Source organism: Microtus oregoni, unplaced genomic scaffold (genome assembly GCF_018167655.1).
Source record: "Microtus oregoni isolate MIOR12 unplaced genomic scaffold, Mior012 000036F_ref0000092, whole genome shotgun sequence".
In the NCBI taxonomy this organism is placed as follows: domain Eukaryota; kingdom Metazoa; phylum Chordata; class Mammalia; order Rodentia; family Cricetidae; genus Microtus; species Microtus oregoni.
This window is the reverse complement of record NW_024543095.1, coordinates 15,271,665-15,290,446: the sequence shown is the minus strand read 5'-3', so window position 1 is coordinate 15,290,446 and position 18,782 is coordinate 15,271,665. Positions and strand designations below refer to the sequence as shown.

Sequence of the window (18,782 nt, the reverse complement as noted above, 5' to 3'; positions counted from 1 at the left end):
CTGAGGATCCGACAACCCGGATTCCTTTTCCTCCCCTGCTGTCCTTCTTGGCTGTTCCTAGCTTCATCTAATCTGTCAGAACACTGGGGAGCATGGCAAAGTGAAGGCTTGAGGGGAATAAAAGAAAGCTTTGCTCTTCCGGTTCTTAGGAAGGGTGGTGGGTGAAAATCACTGAGGGAAAATTTACAATCAAGGGTAAGTTATTACCCCAGTTATAAATATACCAGCAAAAATTCCCCAAAATTCCCCAAAGTTCTAGTTTTTGCCTAGCAACAGAAAAGTAAAAAATTAATACATTTAAGCTGCCACAAGCAAAGTTCTTTCATTCATTGGGATATTAAGACCATACATACCTTATCCTCTTGACTGCGAAAATAATACAAGATCTTCCCAACAAGCGTACACCAGACTCTCTTAGAGTAGCCGTGTTTTACCTGAAATTAAATTTCAGTGGATTAAAGTGCAGTCCGGAAGACTGGAAAATTGCAGTACAGTTTACACATTCTCTGTGACGCTCTGCGGGTGTGCAGCTTGCTCAAGGCGGAAGGGATATTCTGAGCGGACTGCTCTAACGCTGCCAAGACTTGCCTGTGACAGCGGCTGACAGCAATCACACAGCCCGGCCCACCACACAACACTTCCTGAGAGTTTGCTGTGTGTCACAGACGATGCTTCCGACTGTTCTCAACCAGTGGGTCAAGACCCCTTTGGGGGTTCAAATGACTTTTTCATAGTGGTCGCATAAGGCCATTGGAAAACACAGATATTTACATTACGATTCATAACAGTAGCAAAGTCACAGGTCTGAAGTCACAACAAATAATTTTGTGGTTGGAGGTTACTGTAACATGAGGGTCACAGCACTAGGAAGGTCGAAAACATTCTTGTTCTAGGTCTAGGATCAGGAGCCAATTTCACAAATAGATTTATTTCTTAGTTTCCTTATTTCAAAGATTTCCAATAACCCGGTGCCTCTCTGGGCTGGCACTTTAATGGTCAAACAAAGAAATTATCAAAACCTGAAGAATCCTAGTGATTTTGTGAATAAAAAAACAAAAATGTGTCGCCTTCTCGAGAAGGAAGCAGGCGAATGAGGCAATGCTGTCAAAGGCTTCCACTAGGCTGAGGCTGAGACCCGTCCCACTCAGGTCCACAGTAAGTGACAGAGACAGAATCTGCCTCTAGCCCTTCACTGTGTGGAGCCAGAGGTTAAACGGGAGAGACCGATGTGAACACGACATGGCCTCCTTCTGCAAGAGTTCACAGTCTTTGCCGATGACACTATCATCTGCTGAGGAGAGGATCGTGAAGGGGTCAGACCCGGTGGCTTTTGTAGCTAGCGCTGGACTGTGAGTTCCAACCTGCACTAGTCCTGCCCTGGTACAGTCACTGAAGGTCTACACCAGACACATACCACTGCTCCTCCATTCTGCCAGAACATGAAGAAACCCATTCCCACCAGGGGCAAGCCTAAGATAGAGCCCAATTACCCCACTTTAGAATATTTTGTGCTTGTTTGAACCTACCCTGCTGTTCCACTTCCCTGGCATTGGCAGCGCGCGCGCACGCGCACACACACACACACGCACGCACACACACACACACGCATGCGCGCGCTTTCTCTCTCTCCTTCACAGTCTTCTGTCCTCAGGCAAGTGACTTACCCTGCCACAACACCAGATTATTGTATCCCTCCCTGGGTTATCATGTGACAAAATAAGACAATACATAAAAAAAAAACATAATAGTAGCTGCAATAAATACTTCCTTCCTCCTATATAAACCGCCAAACACATGGACTCTGTGAAACCCACAAAACCAGCTAGCCCTTTGGCTTTTGAAGCGATGGTTTAAACAAATAGCTCTGCCACTAATGTTTTTATGGATTTAGAAAGCTCCTTTTGAAACAAAGACAACAACAAAAAGTTTTATTTGGCAAGGCATGCCTCAGTTAAATTAAATTTGGAAAGCTCTATTTCCAGAGGAATATCCCGGGTTTTTCAACAGTGCTCTGCAGGACTGTTTCCGCTTTCTCTACACAGCTCCGAAAGAAGTCATGTATTTTGGAAGTGATTTATTTTTAAAGTAGAACAATGGTTACATCTAAACTAAAAGTAAGTGGGGCGCCTCCCCAAGTCCTGTGAAAGCTGCACTTTAGAAAAATGTAAACACAGCCGCTTTATACACAGACCTTACACTAGATCTCTTCAAACGCTGCTTCTGAAAACATTTTAACGAAGCAAATCATACAGACAAAAATACTAGACAAAGCCGGGACGTGGTGACGCACCCCTTTAATCCCAGCACTCGGGAGGCAGAGGCGGGTGGATCTCTGTGAGTTCGAGGCCAGCCTGGTCTACAGAGATAGTTCCAGGACAGGCTCCAAAGCCACAGAGAAACCCTGTCTCAAAAACAAAAAACAAAAAAAAACAAGATAAATCCATGACCTCAAAGGCTTGGTAAACCAAATCACTTAAAAACTCACTTTTGCCTTTGCCTGGGTAACAGAAGCCTTCCGCATCAGTGCTGATAAAAGTTGGAGAGCCTATGTCAGCACACAAGTTCCCGGTCTCCTCTCTTCGCTTGTCATCTCTTCCTTAGAATGTCACCAGCCTCGCTGACTCTGGTGACAGTACCTAGCATTTTAAGTGCTTTTGATGTGTCGGGACCTGTCTGAATGCACTTTACATGTTGAAATGAAGCATATTTCATGTTTTCAACACCCTCAGGGGTTGTCATTACGGTTATCTCCCCTTCCACAGGTAAGGACACTGAGGCACGGGGCCTGTGAGTAACTTATTCCTGGTCACGAGGGTGGTGAATAGCAGAGCCAGCACTCGGGCCTAGGCCGCGCGGCTCACCGGCCCTCACGCTCCTGCCTCTGAAGCATCTTCAGCTGTGCTCGTCCATCTCCAATGAACTGCTGAGTTTCATGTTTCCCAGCCCCGTCCTCACACCCTAACTTTTCTTTTCCACACTGGAAAGCACCCACTTCTGTCACTTACACTCTGCACTCCCCGGCCCTCTCACACGGCTGTTCTCGGACCTGCTTCCCGGTTCGAGTCCCCTGATTCAAGCATCTCCTAGTTTCTCCCTCCCTGCCTGGCTTTTCTCCCTTCTCTGCCAACCTGGGATCCCGTGTTTGATCATAAAACAATTCTTGCTCCAGGGTCTATGAGCAAATCACATTCCTATGCTCCTAACAAATCCATTCAGCATGACTTCACCTCCACTTGCCTTGAATAGCCCCACGGAGGGTGTGAGAAAGGAGAACACTATCGTAGATGGGTAGTCTGAGATGGTCTTGGCCATAGTTAACAACTTGAGAGTGGATGGTAAATCTGTGAAGGGGTATTATAACCTTTACTTTGGGTTATTCAAAATGTTATAATAAAATATACCCTTCAAACCATCACCTTGGTACGCATGAAGAAAAACAAGTATAACGTTAATTGTAGAATCCAGGAGGTAGGGATATCGGTGTTTATTGTAAAAATTCTTCCAAATACATTTCACATTTGAAATTTTATATATGATGATGTCAGAAAAAGTCACCATGCTCCTGTCCCCTGTAAAGTCTCTGCTTCTAATATGGGCGTTGAAGACACCAGAGAAAAAGAACTAACACGAACTCTAAACAGCACAGCTCTGTGAGCCCTTGGCAACACGGATAAACACCCAATGTCTCTGACTACACACATGGTCAGTGATTACGCCCAGTCCTTCCCACTCTCAGGAGCACCTTTGTCTTGGGGAGACCAAGGAAACCAAGGACAGTATAAGCGACCTCACTCCATACCCTCGAATGCAGACGCCCGTTCACACCATTCTTCACTTCCTTCCAGCCCTTCCTCGTGCCTTTCCCAGATTCCCGCCCACTCACGTCAGGGTCTTATTCTTAATCTCCCAGGTCTCATAGCTTCTTCCCTCAGCTTATAACACAGGCATATGCCTTCCCATCCTCTTGTGACTCCACAGTCAGCCCAGCTGGATTCTTTCGGTGTCCTGGCGAGTACAGACAGCCATAACCCCCCCCCCCCCCACACACACACACACACTCATGCCTCCCACTTCGCCTCCACCCCACTGTGCTCTCCAAGGGCTCCACTGCCAGGCTCCATGACAGTACCCTCAGGAGTTTTCATCCATGCCCCTACATCCTTACATTTTGGATGTTCCGCTCCCTTGCTCTAAAAGTCTACATTAATTTTTTTTCTGGATGTCTTCTCTCATTTTTATTGCTCTAACAGTTATTTAAATGATGCCAAGTCCCCAAGCCCTTCTTTCCCATCCAGCTCTCTCCTCCAATGTAGGTTCTTCTGCTGCCTCCTAGGCTCCCAGTTATTATAGTGCGTGTGAGAGTGTATGGTGGGTGGGTGTGGATGCACAGTCATGAGGTCCGTGTGGGGGTCAGAGGACAACTTTGTGAGGTCACTCCCACCTTTCCCCGGGTTCCAGGGATTGAACTCGGGTTGCCAGGCTTGTGTGGCAAGCACCTTCACCCGATGAGCCATTTTGCTAGTCGGTAATGTTTCTTAGGTAAGATATCTTTACGAACTGGAAACAATGACATGGTCCCTTTAATACAGTTCCTCATGCTGTGGTGACCCTGAACCATAAAATTATATTGTGTTGCTACATAACTGTAATTTTGCTACTGTTGGGAGTCAGAATGTAAGTAGCACTGTTTTCTGATGGTCTTAGGTGACCCTGAGAAAGGACTATTCAACACCCCCTCCTGTGACAATAGGTGAGGTGTGAACCACTGCCATTGTGCACACCTGCTGCCCTCCATGATCATCACGGACCAACCTCTCCGAAACATTAGACAAGCCCTAATCAAATGCTTTCTGTTATAAGTTGCCTTGGTCATGTTGTCTTATCATAGCAATAGAGTCATAGCTAATATACCCTCTGACTTCCACATGCTTGTGGTGACATGTATTTGCCTAAATTCACATACACGCAATAAATAAACAAAATGCCAGTTGTGGAAAGAAAAGTTGTGTATATGTGTGTGTGCGCCCAATATGAGCAGAAGCTGACATTACCATCCCGATAAAATGAGTAGCAAGCAACCAAACAGAAACTTAGCCCGGAAGAAAAGCAACTGTTAGCCAAGACCTTCTTTTCTTTTCTTTCTTTCTTTTTTTTTTGGTGCCAATTTAAATATTTTTATTAGACATTCCATTTTCTACCTGTTTTATAAGACATTGCATTTTCCACTCAGGATATCTTCTTTTCTATTAAACTCAAGAGTTTACTATACGATTTCTCTGAAACAAGGGGGAAAACTCATGGTTATGAATTATAGAGTGAATGGGTTTAGTCTAGCATTGTATTCATTTTTAAAAGAATATTTTCCACAATGCAAGGAAGTTCCCGATAATAAAGTAAATGTTTGAGTGGTAATGAAATATTTTACCAGAAAAGAAATAAACAAGACTGAGCTGATTGATTCAGCAAAGTGTTTGTCACCGCAAGCGTGAGGACCCAAGGTCAATCCCATAGTACCCATGAGAAAGACCAGGAGAGGCATATTTGCCTGAAAGCCTGATGCTGGGGGTGCAGACACAGGAAGAGCCCTAAAGCTTGCTGGTCAATCAGTCCAGAAGTCTGTCGGGCTCAGTGATAGAACAGAACTCAACAAACAAATATACAAATGGATAAATAAATGAGGTGGACAGCGATTGAGGAAGACTCCTGACAAACTTTTAGCTTAAACACGCGCGTGCGCGCGCGCGCACACACACACACACACACACACACACACACACAAACACATCACATGTCTCTGTTGAATACGCTTGTGAATTCTTTCTTACTTCTGGTGCCCAGTGTTACCTCAGTGGGTCAGATTTTGTAAATATTACTGAATACCACCTGCCTACATTCCCATTAGATATCAATGACAGCGAAGTAAAATTTCACCTCTTAAACAGAATACAAGCATATCATCATGGATTTGTAGATATTTTACTGTGTCATCTCAAAAGTGACCAACAGATGTTTCAAACATTTTTAACAGTAAGTGGCTCTGTGTATGTGTGTGTGTGTGCGTGCATGTATGTGTGTGTGTGTATGTGCATGCACTGCAGCACATGTATGAAGGTCAGAGAAACTGGTGGGAGCTGGTTCTCTCCCACTGTGTGGGTTTTAGGGATCAAACTCAGGTCTTCAGCCTTGGCAGCAAACTGGTAAGCCACCTTATCAGCCAAAGCTTACTGCATATTAAGGATATTAACTGGGTTTCACAATTTCAATGACCTAATTTTTTCGTTTATATTTTTGCACGTGGCCATATTTATCTTTCTTTCCATCTCTGAGATCCTCTTCCCCCATTTTGGGCAGTATACTAAAAAACACCCTTCCCACCCCAAGACAAAATATTAAATGCATATTATTATCTGAACCCCATTATTCATGATGCATGCAGCTTACCAAAGCAGCTTCCTAGGATGCTGCTGTACATTCGAGAGTCCTACCTTGGTGAGCAATCCCTTGGTTGTTGGTTTGCCCTCAGGCTGTAGGCAAAGTGGATTAGCAGCTTGTACTCGCAGAACATTCTGTAACACTTTAATCCATTCTTCCAATATATTGGGAGAATCTGCAGTCAGATAATATGTGTGTTTCTCTGTGGTCAGCTAGAATGGGAGAAGGAATAACCGGAGAGGCACTAATGGTGACTTAGTCCTTGTCCAGTCAAACATCATTATTGACAGGAAAGCAAACACATTACATAGACTCCCTGGTTCCAAGGAAATGTAGAATTCTTTAGCCACTGTGTGAGAATGATGACCACTGGGTTAAAATCATTTGCCTGTGGGCCTGACACTGTTCACACTATTAAATCTAGGGTCACGGTTTACACCTTTAATCATTTGCCCGTGGGCCTGACACTGTTCACACTATTAAATCTAGGGTCACAGTTTACACCTTTAATCATTTGCCTGTGGGCCTGACACTGTTCACACTATTAAATCTAGAGTCATGGTTTACACCTTTAATCATTTGCCCATGGGCCTGACACTGTTCACACTATTAAATCTAGGCTCACAGTTTACACCTTTAATCATTTGCCCATGGACCTGACACTGTTCACACTACTAAATCTAGCGTCACAGTTTACACCTTTAATCATTTGCCTGTGGGCCTGACACTGTTCACACTATTAAATCTAGGCTCACAGTTTACACCTTTAATCATTTGCCCATGGGCCTGACACTGTTCACACTACTAAATCTAGGGTCACAGTTTACACCTTTAATCATTTGCCCGTGGGCCTGACACTGTTCACACTATTAAATCTAGGGTCACGGTTTACATCTTTAATTGTCACACTTTCCTCTTCCCCTCACAGTGTGATGAGCTCTTGACTGTTGGACAGATGATGGTAAACAAACAAAGTTATCAGGGCAAGAGGGACTTGCAGGGACAGCAGCGAGATAAAGAACTATAAACAAATGAGAAGAACTTCCACACCAATTCCTGGTGCTACACGTGACCAGTTACTAAGAACTCACAATAGTCCAGTCTCAAATTAACCACGCTGCCAATTTCCCAAATATTTCAGGGCTCTACAATTGATTCTTGGCAGTCATATGTTGAAGCTTTTCCTGAGTCATCCATTTTAACCCCAGGCATCTCCAGTCTACTGGGAATCAATCCTGAACCTTTCTAGCAAATGTCCTCTACCCAACACAGGAACAAGATTAAACAAATAATGGTTATTGAACATTTCAGAAACAAAGTGTCCGGATTTAGATATATCAGGCTATCTCAAGAGCATGTTTTAAATTGAACGGGGCTATGGGTAAGATGGGCATCAGCCACTTCTGATAGCACTCGGCAGTGCAGTGCCTCGGGGCACCAATAGAGTTCCCTTTTTGAAGTTCACGGGAGAACTGCCACTGTCCAATTCTATACTAAAATACAAACATTCTTGAATTTGATAGTGTATTATGTCAGGAGTGGACCTAGCCAGAGTCCATCTTCCCAGCCAGTATTTAATTAAAAGCTTCCTTCAAATTTGGCTGAAAAATATTATGTTTCAAACATCTCAGAAATTCATTTACTGGATAACGTTCCCCTAAAACAGCTTGACGTTTTGAGACCTGAAAATGCCCAGGAGATTAAACATGGAAGAACACAGGAAGGAAAGGTATAGGGTCGCGGTGTGAAATACCCATACTTCGTTCCAAGTACAGTTTTAACTAAAAAGTCTTTTGAGTATCAAAGTGATTCTAAAATTAATAAAAATGCATCAAACAATCCAATCTCAATGGAGAAGTGTTTCTCATGGTACCAAAAGAATAATAAATGGAAAAGATGTTCACCTGGACTGTTTGTTTGTTATCACCCCTCAAGATACTGCTGGATGCGCTAAGTTCAATGTGGCCCTGGGGTTTCCGAATTACATCGCTCTGCACAAAAGGAGAAAGGCAAGCACAGATTAGCTATACCAGCAGCTACAGGAACTGTTTTCCATCATTAATGCATAATTCAAATGGTAACCTTAATTTTACTTTATGTGTATGGCTATTTTACTAGCACAGGTGTCTATACATCATGTGCCTGTACAAGTCAGAAGGGGCCTTCAGATCCCCTGGGACTGGAGTTACAGGTGAGCCCACCATGTAGGTGCTGGGAATGGAACCAGGATCCTCTGCCAGTGCTGAGACATCCCTCTGGGACCCGCAATTAATTTTGTATTACAGGGAAAGAAAATACTGAGAGTCTGTTTCAAAGTGAGAGTCATTCAGATCTCAACGGCCACTGCCCACTCACCGGAGACTTGTAGTAAAGTAATTCACCGCCTTTCAGGACGAACCACCTCCGCTTCCAAGTCTTGACTTTCCCGCTCATTTTTAGTAGATAGCCAGATTTTTCTAAGGGTTCCTAATGAAAAGAAAACATTTGAGAGTGATGTTTTGTTTTCCTTTGGGAAGTCAAACTAACAGATTCATTAATGTTTCAAAGTCTGAGTCACTGTTTACGTTTTTCCCGTTCTCACTGGAGGATGAGCTGGTTTTAGGGAGTTTCTGCTCAGGCTGGGAGCACTCTGAGTCCGCGCTATAGGCATCGGGTGGGATGGCGTAGTCGCTCTCCGACGCCACGGAAGAGACAGACACGCCTAGGAGAACAAAGATATAAACCGAGTCAGTTTTCTTCCTGCAGCTGCGGGTCCTCCTAAAGATGGCAGCTAACTCCTACATCGTAAACTTCCCTTTGCAAGATTTATTCCATCCCTCTGGCCGTGGAGAACTTCTAATGCAGGAAATGCAACTCAGGGGTTGGAACTGTCACACAAATTTCCAAGAAAGTCAAAGAACATAAATAATATTCTGGTATGATTGGAATTGTGGGTGTTCTCACATATACAATTTATCATGCAAGTCCACTACTGCATCTTTTAGTAAAGATTTAACATATATGTACTTCTATGGTCATACATAGAAAAATAAATGCTGAACCTCAATAGCATTTTTCATGACCATCCAATAAACTACTTGTCAGCTTACTGGCTTTAACTCTCCTCCATGAAAGATAAGCAATAAGACTTAAAGACACACAACTATGAAGTCAAACTCAATGGGACGGTTCCCCAATGATTGAGCTGACTTTTTAGAAAGTGTCTTGTGAGTTACAAGCCGTACATGGATGACAGATACAACTGGAGTTTTATAAATAGTAAATGACGTCAAGACCTTAGGCCATCGTGCATTTAAAATAAACCCGTTCACTGAAGTGGCGGTAATTCCACTCCTGTATTCTAGCCTTCACTTACGGTTCAGACAAATAACCATTGTATGACGTAGACACCAGCCATGAGGAACCTCAGCCATCACCCTGGCTAATGTCCTCATTGTTTAAGGAGTGAAAGCCCAGAGATGGGAGGAGTTGTCCAAAGTCAAATAACTAGGCCGGGGTGATTTTGGAGGGCAAACCTCAGATCCCAAGCCTAGGCCCAATGTGCCAAGCTCTGTTCGAGGTGCTCGGCCTAAGACCTACAACAAAAGACACATTTGAGTCCTCTTGGGACAGAGTCCAGTGAAGGGAAAGAGATGCCCAACAGGTAGTAAGGGCAGCAAAAGTGAGGTCTGGAGCAGACTGGAGCACAGGGGAGGAGCGAGTGAGCGAGCGATGGATGGCAAGAACGACAACCGGAAGGGAGTGGTCAGGGCGGATCTCAGTGCGCAACATTTGAGCAGCGTGATGAAGGCGAGGGGGCTGAGTTACACAAACATGTGGGGAGTCTAGCAGGACGGTGCACACATATAAATAAGCCTAGCACTCAGGAGGTGAACACAAGAAGATAGGCAGTATAAGGCAAATTTGGGCTATAGTGCAAGGTTAGTTTGGCCTCAAGAGATTTTGTCTCAAAACAGAATAGGTTTTAGGGTCTTTTTTTTTTTTTTTATCTGTAAACAAGAGGGCCACAGTGAGGCCAGACTTGAGTAAAGGAAAAGAAAGGAGGAAATGAGATCGAAGATATAAAAGTAGCCCGACAGTTATTATAAAGCTAGCAGCTGCATTCTCAGGAGAAAAAAGGGGGGGGGGGAACATCACCTGATTGGCCACAGAGAACCAAGTTAGAGCAAGGAAACTGAAACCAGTGGGAGCCCAAACACTGCCCCAGAGACAGCGTAGCGGCTCCAGATGAAGTCCCAGGCTTTGAAGACAGCGGTGGTTCCGTACAACACAGAAGATCCACACATCTACAAGGCCACATAGACGTTCCTAAAGCACAGGTGCCACTTAGCGGAATCGATCTCTCTGTAAACTCCACCTGTGCGCACAGTTTTCTAGAAGCTGGGTTGGGGAGATGGCTCAACGGATCAAGCGCTTGCACAGAAGCAGGAGAATCTGAGTTCAGATACCCTAAATCCACATCGAACCAGACACAGAAGTGAGCACCTGCCATTGCAGTACAAGATGAGCGGGGCAGACAGGGGTCCCTAGAAGCCTGTGGGCTAGCCTGGCATCTAAAGCCTGACCAATGGGATTCCTCGTCTCAGAGTGAGAAGCAACACTGCGCGGCCCTCCAAGTTTCCCGTGTGTGCCGTGAACACATGCGCACACATACAGGTTCTAAGAGTTTGTTGAAAGTCACAGGTACGCACAAAGTCAAGTTGTAGTGTTTTCCACTTTAATATCGGATTAAGCAACACAAAGTGTAGGTGTGTTTTCTGACGTTTAATAATATAGTAAATAAGTCTATCCCACAAATTTGCAGCAAGGTAACTAAAAAAAAAAACTAACAAAGAAACTTCATTTGGGCCCATTATTTCCTTTTATAATAATATGATACACTACTGGCAGTAATAACAGTAAGATGATGATGCTAAGGAAAGACTGGTGTTTTGTGTGAGGTCACAGAGAATGAAGCAGAAAATGACCGCTGGAACACCAATGTCTCAGTCCTAGGCGAATGCTCATTTCGCTCCAGCTTGGAGAGCGTATTCTCAGAAATTCCATTAAAATTAGTCCTGAATCACTACTCGGAAATGTGCCGATGTTGCCTTCTGCGCATGCGCTTTCCCCCCTCACCTCGTTTCATGGCTCTGGGACTGCTGGGCCCACTGCGGCTGCGGGTGTCTGATTCCGACGTCCGGGAGCTGGACCTGGAACTGTCCTCTTCCTCTGAGCCAGAAGAATCATCCAGGAAAGGGCTGCTACTTATCTGTGTCGCCTTCTAAAAAAGAGCAGGACAGCCCCCCTGTATCCATCTCTAGTCCCGGTCCTCTTTAGACATACAATGTTTTATAGAAAACGGTCACCGGTCTATTTTTAAAGAAAGGAAATAGTATATTTTGACAACATGACAATCTGTCTTCAAAACTTTAGATTCTAATTAGCTAGGAATTTGACAAGTATAAAAGAATCTTGAAAACATAAGACTGTCAATATCTGACAGCCCTTGTTTTAATTATGTTCTTCTGGCAAAGGGGACCCTGGCAGGAACACAAACCTTTCTAAATTGGGAGTTTCCATTGCATCATTAATAAAATGCTAACAGTTCGGGGCATGGGTAAGGAGGAACCACATCCCCATCGTCTTCTCCAGGCCTCTCCATCTCTTCTTGTTTATGACATACTAATGTAAAAAGGTTTCACTCTACAAAGGCGGCAGGCTGTGTAAGATGTTAGAAGCAGGGTCTGGAGCTCGAGGGAGTTTCCCTGCACACCCTGAAGACACCCGTAGGTCTAACAGCGAGAGGTGCATTCATTACCCCCTTCAACGTAGTGTACACCGGGGTCGTCATATTCTTGTATATCAGGGATGTATAAAGGCCTGATGCAGAGTAGGAAACCATGGCGGCAGAATCTGAAACGGAAAACAACATTAGAGAAAAACCTTCCATCTAGTCCACTGGCCTATTTCTTATGACTACGCATGAAAAAGAAATCAGATTAGCAGGTGGTTAGTCACATGGTTTTATGAATTATGACATTTCTAGGTTTACATCTGCACTTCTTTATTTTTAGAGTCTTACTGTGGAGCCTAGGCTAGCATCAAACTAGCAAGTGATCTTCCTACCCCAGCCTCCTGATTGCTGGGGTTATGGGCACCAGACACAGTTACAGGTCTTCTGTTTCTCATGGGCCATTATTTCCTCATGTTGGCAGCTCCTCCACTAGACTGTAAGCTCTCTGACAGCAAGAACCATGCTTTTATTTCTCTAGCCTCTCACTCAAGCCTAGCTGTGAAGAACAGAAGGGAACTAGGACAGAACGCCAAGGTTACCTCTCTAGGTGAATTAGGAGGTCAGGTGGAGGCAGAGAGAACCACTGGAAGTCCGTGAATTCTAGAAACTTCTGTGTGAATTATTTTTTTCTTTTTATGTTTTTGAGGGAAAGTCACATGACTCAGGCTAGCCTTGAACCCATTATGTAGCTGAGGCTAGCCTTTAGCTCTAGATCCTCTCCTGCCTCTACCTACCAAGTGTTGGCTTTATTTTTTTCTAGTAAGAATAATTATTTTTATAATAATTTATAGAAGGAAATGGGGAAAAGACAAAGAAACCAATAGTTTTATAATTTTTTGTAACTTTAAACAGATAAAATGCCCATGTCTCTCTGCTTTGCCTTCTTGGGGTAAAAACATAATAGAGCACCTTCTCCATCAGGGTTGAATGTACTTGTGCCTTTCCCTGAATACGATGAACACCAGTTTAAGACAAACAGGCAACTGTTTCCTGAACATTTACATAATCCAATTATTCCAAAGACATTTAGGAGGGTCTTGCCTAGTGAAACAGCAATACAAGATCATATAGCTTTAAAACCCCTTTTATTACGTTTTTTTTTTAAAGTCACAAACTTTAAATTCCCCAGCTTACCCATTTTCAGTGTGTGATTTTCTATGGTGGGGCTTATCCACCGTGTGGTGACACAGACCTCTGGAAACTCCAAGAGCATCTCCCCTTCCCCAGTTTCCCAGTCCCTGGTAATCATCGCCTGTATTCTGCTTCTGTGATTCTGATGGCTTCGATGAGCTCATCACCCCAGAGCCATATGCACCTGCCTCTCGGTGGCTGCGTCCCAGTCTGCTCTGAACTTAGGCATGCACACACCCTCGAGGCACACTCGCAACAGCATGCAAAGCACTTACTTTTATTAGCATTCTCCACATTGAAGGCCTCAGACATTCGAATGCCTGACTTGGCTACAGCATATATTCTGCTTTCCTAATATAAAAGAGAGATTGAACCAGGGGCTTACAGCCTAGAAATATTACACGGAACATAACACTTTTCAACTGTTTTTCAGATTATTATCTGGAGAAGTATAGTGTTAGCACAAAAAACAGCAGTGCCAATAAAACCCAGCATTGTGAGTGACTTGCAGAGATTCCTCCCATTTGCTAGTTATTACACTATTTATTTTTGTCCCCGAACATTGGGTTGGTATCTTGACCTCTTTAGAAGACATAAAAACAGTCATGAGAAAGCTTTTTTATAATCATTGACCATAGACAAACACCACTTCTAATATTCTAACATTCTATATGTGGTTACAGAACTTTATACGGGAAAGAAACATTGAATAGCTGTAACATCAAGCCAAAAACTGTTTATAGCCTTGATTACATACATATCTTTTTAATATCCTACCACGGTTAGAGGAAAAAAGAAAAGGAAAAAAAGTTGCGTTCAGAATCATAGCAGAGCATTGAACGTTACTGCCTTCTTACCTCAGCGTGCATTTTAGTAAAGGAAAATAGACTTTGGACCAAATAAGAAATGGACTTGAGAATGACACTGGCATTTATTATCTTGTTCCAAAGTAGCTTATTATGTTTCCTCTTCTCCAAAAAAACGATTTCTGAAATGGGTACTGCAAAATTAGCATCACTGCCCAATGAGAAAAAGGACCCAGTGGCTCCCAGTGCCATAGATCACCACACGTTTTACAAAAGGTCTACACTTGAACACAGTTGCCTGATCCAGAACACAGCAGTCAACTGGTGCCATGCTCTTCCTCCAGGCTTGCCAGGGTCCACAGTAACGGGCACAAGATCACTGACGATGGGGGCATGTTAGATTGATGAGTGCCAGAAAGAGTAGATAAGGAGCGCTTTCTTTGAACATGTGGGATTGGCACTCGGAGACTAACTGCAGAGGTCAGTGAGAAAGTCTGCACTGCTAAAGCAGTCTAAGCAGGAGCTTCAAGGCAGCTGGAGTCCACGCTGAGCAGGAATGAGACAGCAGGAAGCAGGAAGGAAAGCCAAAAGAGAGTCACTGTAGATAAGAGGACAAGCCAAGCCAGGTCACGGATTTATAAAGAGCAGGCCATCAGAGGTATTGCTGGATCACAGGTTGTCCCACCTGAGTGACTATGACATCCTGCATGATACTCCAAGTCAACCAGGTTAGGTTTGTTTTAAAGTAGCGTCTTACTGACTGAGGCAGCTAGGACATCTCCTGGAAACCTGAAGATGCCTATGACCCTTCACCCACGGTCAGTTCACTAGAACGTTTGAAAAGCAATACTACTTTTCCAGGACCAAAGAGTTTCAAGAGCGAAATGGTAAAATTGCCAAATAAAATGAACTTGAAAGCTTAACATGGTCTTTGAAAATCTCAACGTAACAAAAGAAGCCAAATTTCAACTTACTACTGCCTAAGGGCAACATAACTAGAATTCCAGAGATTCGCATGCCATTTGTGCCTACTTTTTTGGGTCACACAGAATTAAGCAATAAATAAGAGGCAGTTTCATGTGGACAGTGAATGAAAAAAAGTGTTCTCTTGAAAGTAAATAAAAAGCAGACGCATCTCAAAGTCTGAATATCTATTAGGGAGACCATGGCTGTAGTAATCTGCTTACAGTTGCAGCGGCTACTAAATAAAATAACCATAAAAAATGAACACGACTCCCAAATCCAAAATACGTGGTAATCCAGATGTTTCTTTTGAAGCCAGAGGTTAAATTGTGCCAATATGGGGAGGGAAATTCAAGTCTACAAAACAGGTTAATTCACTTAATTTTCAATATAAAATACGGGGGCTGGTGAGATGGCCCAGGGGTGAAAGGTGCTTGTAGGAAATGTAACAAACTGAGTTTGAAAGAACAAGAGCTCCAACTGCTGTGTGTTGTCCCTGACCTCCACATAGGCACGATGGCGTGTTCACCCTCCTATTAACAAATAAGTGCTAAAGTTTAAAGATATACTTTTTTTAAAATCACGCAAGGTAGACATTCCTAAGAAATATCACACCACTGACAGGTTGGTTTTGTAGCCACAGTCAATGTTTCCATAGAAAATTCAGTCTCCGTTAGACGGAGGGAGGATGCTATAGCTGTAGTGGGTTGCTAGGTGTATGAGGGAGGATGCTATAGCTGTAGTGGATTGCTAGGTGTATGAGGGAGGATGCTGTAGCTGTAGTGGGTTGCTAGGTGTATGAGGGAGGATGCTATAGCTGTAGTGGATTGCTAGGTGTATGAGGGAGGATGCTATAGCTGTAGTGGATTGCTAGGTGTATGAGGGAGGATGCTGTAGCTGTAGTGGATTGCTAGGTGTATGAGGGAGGATGCTATAGCTGTAGTGGATTGCTAGGTGTATGAGGGAGGATGCTATAGCTGTAGTGGATTGCTAGGTGTATGAGGGAGGATGCTGTAGCTGTAGTGGGTTGCTAGGTGTATGAGGGAGGATGCTATAGCTGTAGTGGATTGCTAGGTGTATGAGGGAGGATGCTATAGCTGTAGTGGATTGCTAGGTGTATGAGGGAGGATGCTATAGCTGTAGTGGATTGCTAGGTGTATGAGGAGTAAAGCAAAACCTCTCTTCTTAACAAGTAACAAACCTCAGAATGGCGACCAGAGAGTCAAGAGCTGCTGCAGGGTCCACTCCAAACTATCAGTTAGAGGGAGCCCTTCTCCCTACCCCATCCTGTCTCTACCTGTAAGCGGCCTCCAGCAACTGAACACTACTGCACTCAAACCGTTCACTTTCTCTTCCTTGGCATGCACAGCACCGTTTCTCTCTCCCTTGAGAAGCAGCCTCCCAAGGAAACAAGCATCTTCATATTGTACAACTTAGAGCGGCCCTGACCTTGCTTCCCCTGGAGGAAGTCGGAGTGAACTAGCTCTAGCTTGGGCCTGTATGAACAAACCGAATTCCAAAGTCTAACATTGAAAAGCTCATTTGCCCTCCGATTCCCCCATCTGAAACTTAAGTTATAGTTTTGAATTCCCATTTGTCTTGTTTCTCAGTTTGTTTTCAGAACACAGTTGGGGAGGAGAAGAGGAAACCATATTCTGAAAACTGGAACTTGTCAGAACAATGCCCTATTTGAAAAGACACGGGGTGGGGGTGTGAAACCCGAGGGCGAGGGCTGAGAAGAACCCCGTGTGTGTGGCACACAGGAACGTAATTACCCAGGAGGGAAAGCGGTGCAGAGGAGGTGTGGGAGGCTTGCTGCAGGACGCCTTCTTCGTGGGCTCGCTGGTTTCCTGGTCGTCCGCAGACGGAGAATCTAGGGAGTCACAGGAAAACAAGCCGTCGTCGTAGCCCGTGTCCATGCTCTCCACAACTTCCATGCTGTCACCATCAACGACATCAAGATCCGTCTCTTGAGGTCTCAGCGGCCGGATCATGCTTATGGCATTCCTGTTCGTGCCAAACATCCGCTCAGAACATAACTGTGGCTGGCTCAGGTGCCTTTTGGTGAGTGCCACACTTATACTGAAAATATTGGGGATCCTTAGCTTTGGGGGTGGCAGGTAGGCCGAAGGCACTAACCGCATTCCTTTCCCAGGCAGTGAGTTAGGATGTTTTGGGGTTAACGCTGGGGTCAAAATAGGGCTTGGGGTGTTGGCCTCGCTTGATGAGGAGGAATAATCCAGTCTCTGGGACTGAAACTTCTTATTCAGTTCATCCGAGGAACTGTCTTGCTCCTTTATACCTGCCTGAGCATTCCCCTTTGCAAGGCTATTCTGAGCTTTCCATGGTGCCTTCTGCTGCCAAGAATACAGTTTCTTGTGCTCTGGCATGGAGATCCCGAAAGTTTCTTCTTCGAATATAGAACTGCTGTCATCAGATGCGGTGAGATACGCTTCGCTGCCCATCCTGCCGCAGTGGACGCCCTCCTCAGACGTGTGGCTGGAAAGGGTGGAAGTGCATCTGGACTTGGATCTGTCCTTGCTTCCGTCTTCCTCGTCTGAACTCCAATCAGTCCCTGGAGCCCCGGAATTCTGGGATGTACCACCATCCGTTGCGAAGCTTGCTCTTGTTTTCCGGTTCTGTTCTGAGCTGCAAGGGGTCTCGTGCAACTTTCTCTGGCTTCTGTTTTCTTGCACGTGGTTATCAGTAGGCTTCTCTGCAATTTCCATCTCTAGAGGGAGATATATCACAGTGGCAGGTTGCCTTTAATCATGAAGCCTTCATGCAACTACGCTGCATGCATACATTACCCTGCCTGACATGACTACATTCTAGAGACGGACAATTTCATGTGAATTTATCAACTTAAACTATTCTTGGTTAGTTTTATGCCTTTTTAAACAAGTTTGGAAAATGTGGGATTCATAAAAGCATAGAATCTTTATACTTCAATTTAATTGCATCAAAATAAATTGATTTTTACAAATATGTTGGGGAACAAAATTGACAACAATCTAAAGAGAGAAAGAGCAGAGTGAAGTGGGCTGAGTTTAAGCATCAAAGAAAGAAGCCGTCAAAGAAACAAACAAAAACCAAACACCATTAATTACATTTTAGAAGGGAAGAAAAATGACAACCCTTCTTCCACTAACCTTCAAAATCATCATAATGTAAGTCCAAACATAAAAACAAAGTCATAATTTAAGAAACAAACTTTTTGCCAGCTAGGGGTGGCACATGCCTTTAATCCCAGCACTCAGGCAGCAAAGACAAGTGGATCTGTGAGTTTGATGCCAGCCTGGTCTACAGAGTGAGTTCCATGACAGCCAATGATACATAGAGAAACCCTGTCTCAAAAGAACAAAAAAGAGACAAACTTTGTGTCCACAGTTCAATACAAAAAATGTGTAAATTCACAGAAAAACTTTCCTCTGCTCTTGGTTTAAGTACAGCTACAAAATGTATTTTAATGGTAAGAGAAACCCTTAAGTGTCTTTAGATATGGGTTCCATCTCTTGTGGGAAATGGAATGCACCAACAGCTTCCTAAATAATGACTTAGCACCTCGGACTCAACAGAAAAGGAACGTGGACAACATAAATATGAATTCACAACTGACGAGAGGCGGCACACACACGCCCTCAGGTTGTGCCCCGCTTGCCCCTCACATTTTC

General features: G+C 44.1%; 1 protein-coding gene across 1 annotated transcript in view; it reads right to left on the bottom strand.

Moving 5' to 3' along the window:
• The window catches only part of Plekhh2 (pleckstrin homology, MyTH4 and FERM domain containing H2), a 108,548-nt gene that overhangs the window by 39,922 nt on the left and 49,844 nt on the right, over positions 1 to 18,782 (bottom strand). The window contains exons 8-16 of the mRNA XM_041631350.1: positions 16,884 to 17,839; positions 13,615 to 13,690; positions 12,233 to 12,327; positions 11,551 to 11,695; positions 8,997 to 9,133; positions 8,788 to 8,898; positions 8,337 to 8,423; positions 6,486 to 6,644; positions 354 to 434 (exon numbers count right to left, since the gene is read on the bottom strand). Of these exons, the coding sequence (XP_041487284.1) occupies positions 354 to 434; positions 6,486 to 6,644; positions 8,337 to 8,423; positions 8,788 to 8,898; positions 8,997 to 9,133; positions 11,551 to 11,695; positions 12,233 to 12,327; positions 13,615 to 13,690; positions 16,884 to 17,839 (1,847 nt within the window). The remainder of the gene's footprint in view (positions 1 to 353; positions 435 to 6,485; positions 6,645 to 8,336; positions 8,424 to 8,787; positions 8,899 to 8,996; positions 9,134 to 11,550; positions 11,696 to 12,232; positions 12,328 to 13,614; positions 13,691 to 16,883; positions 17,840 to 18,782) is intronic.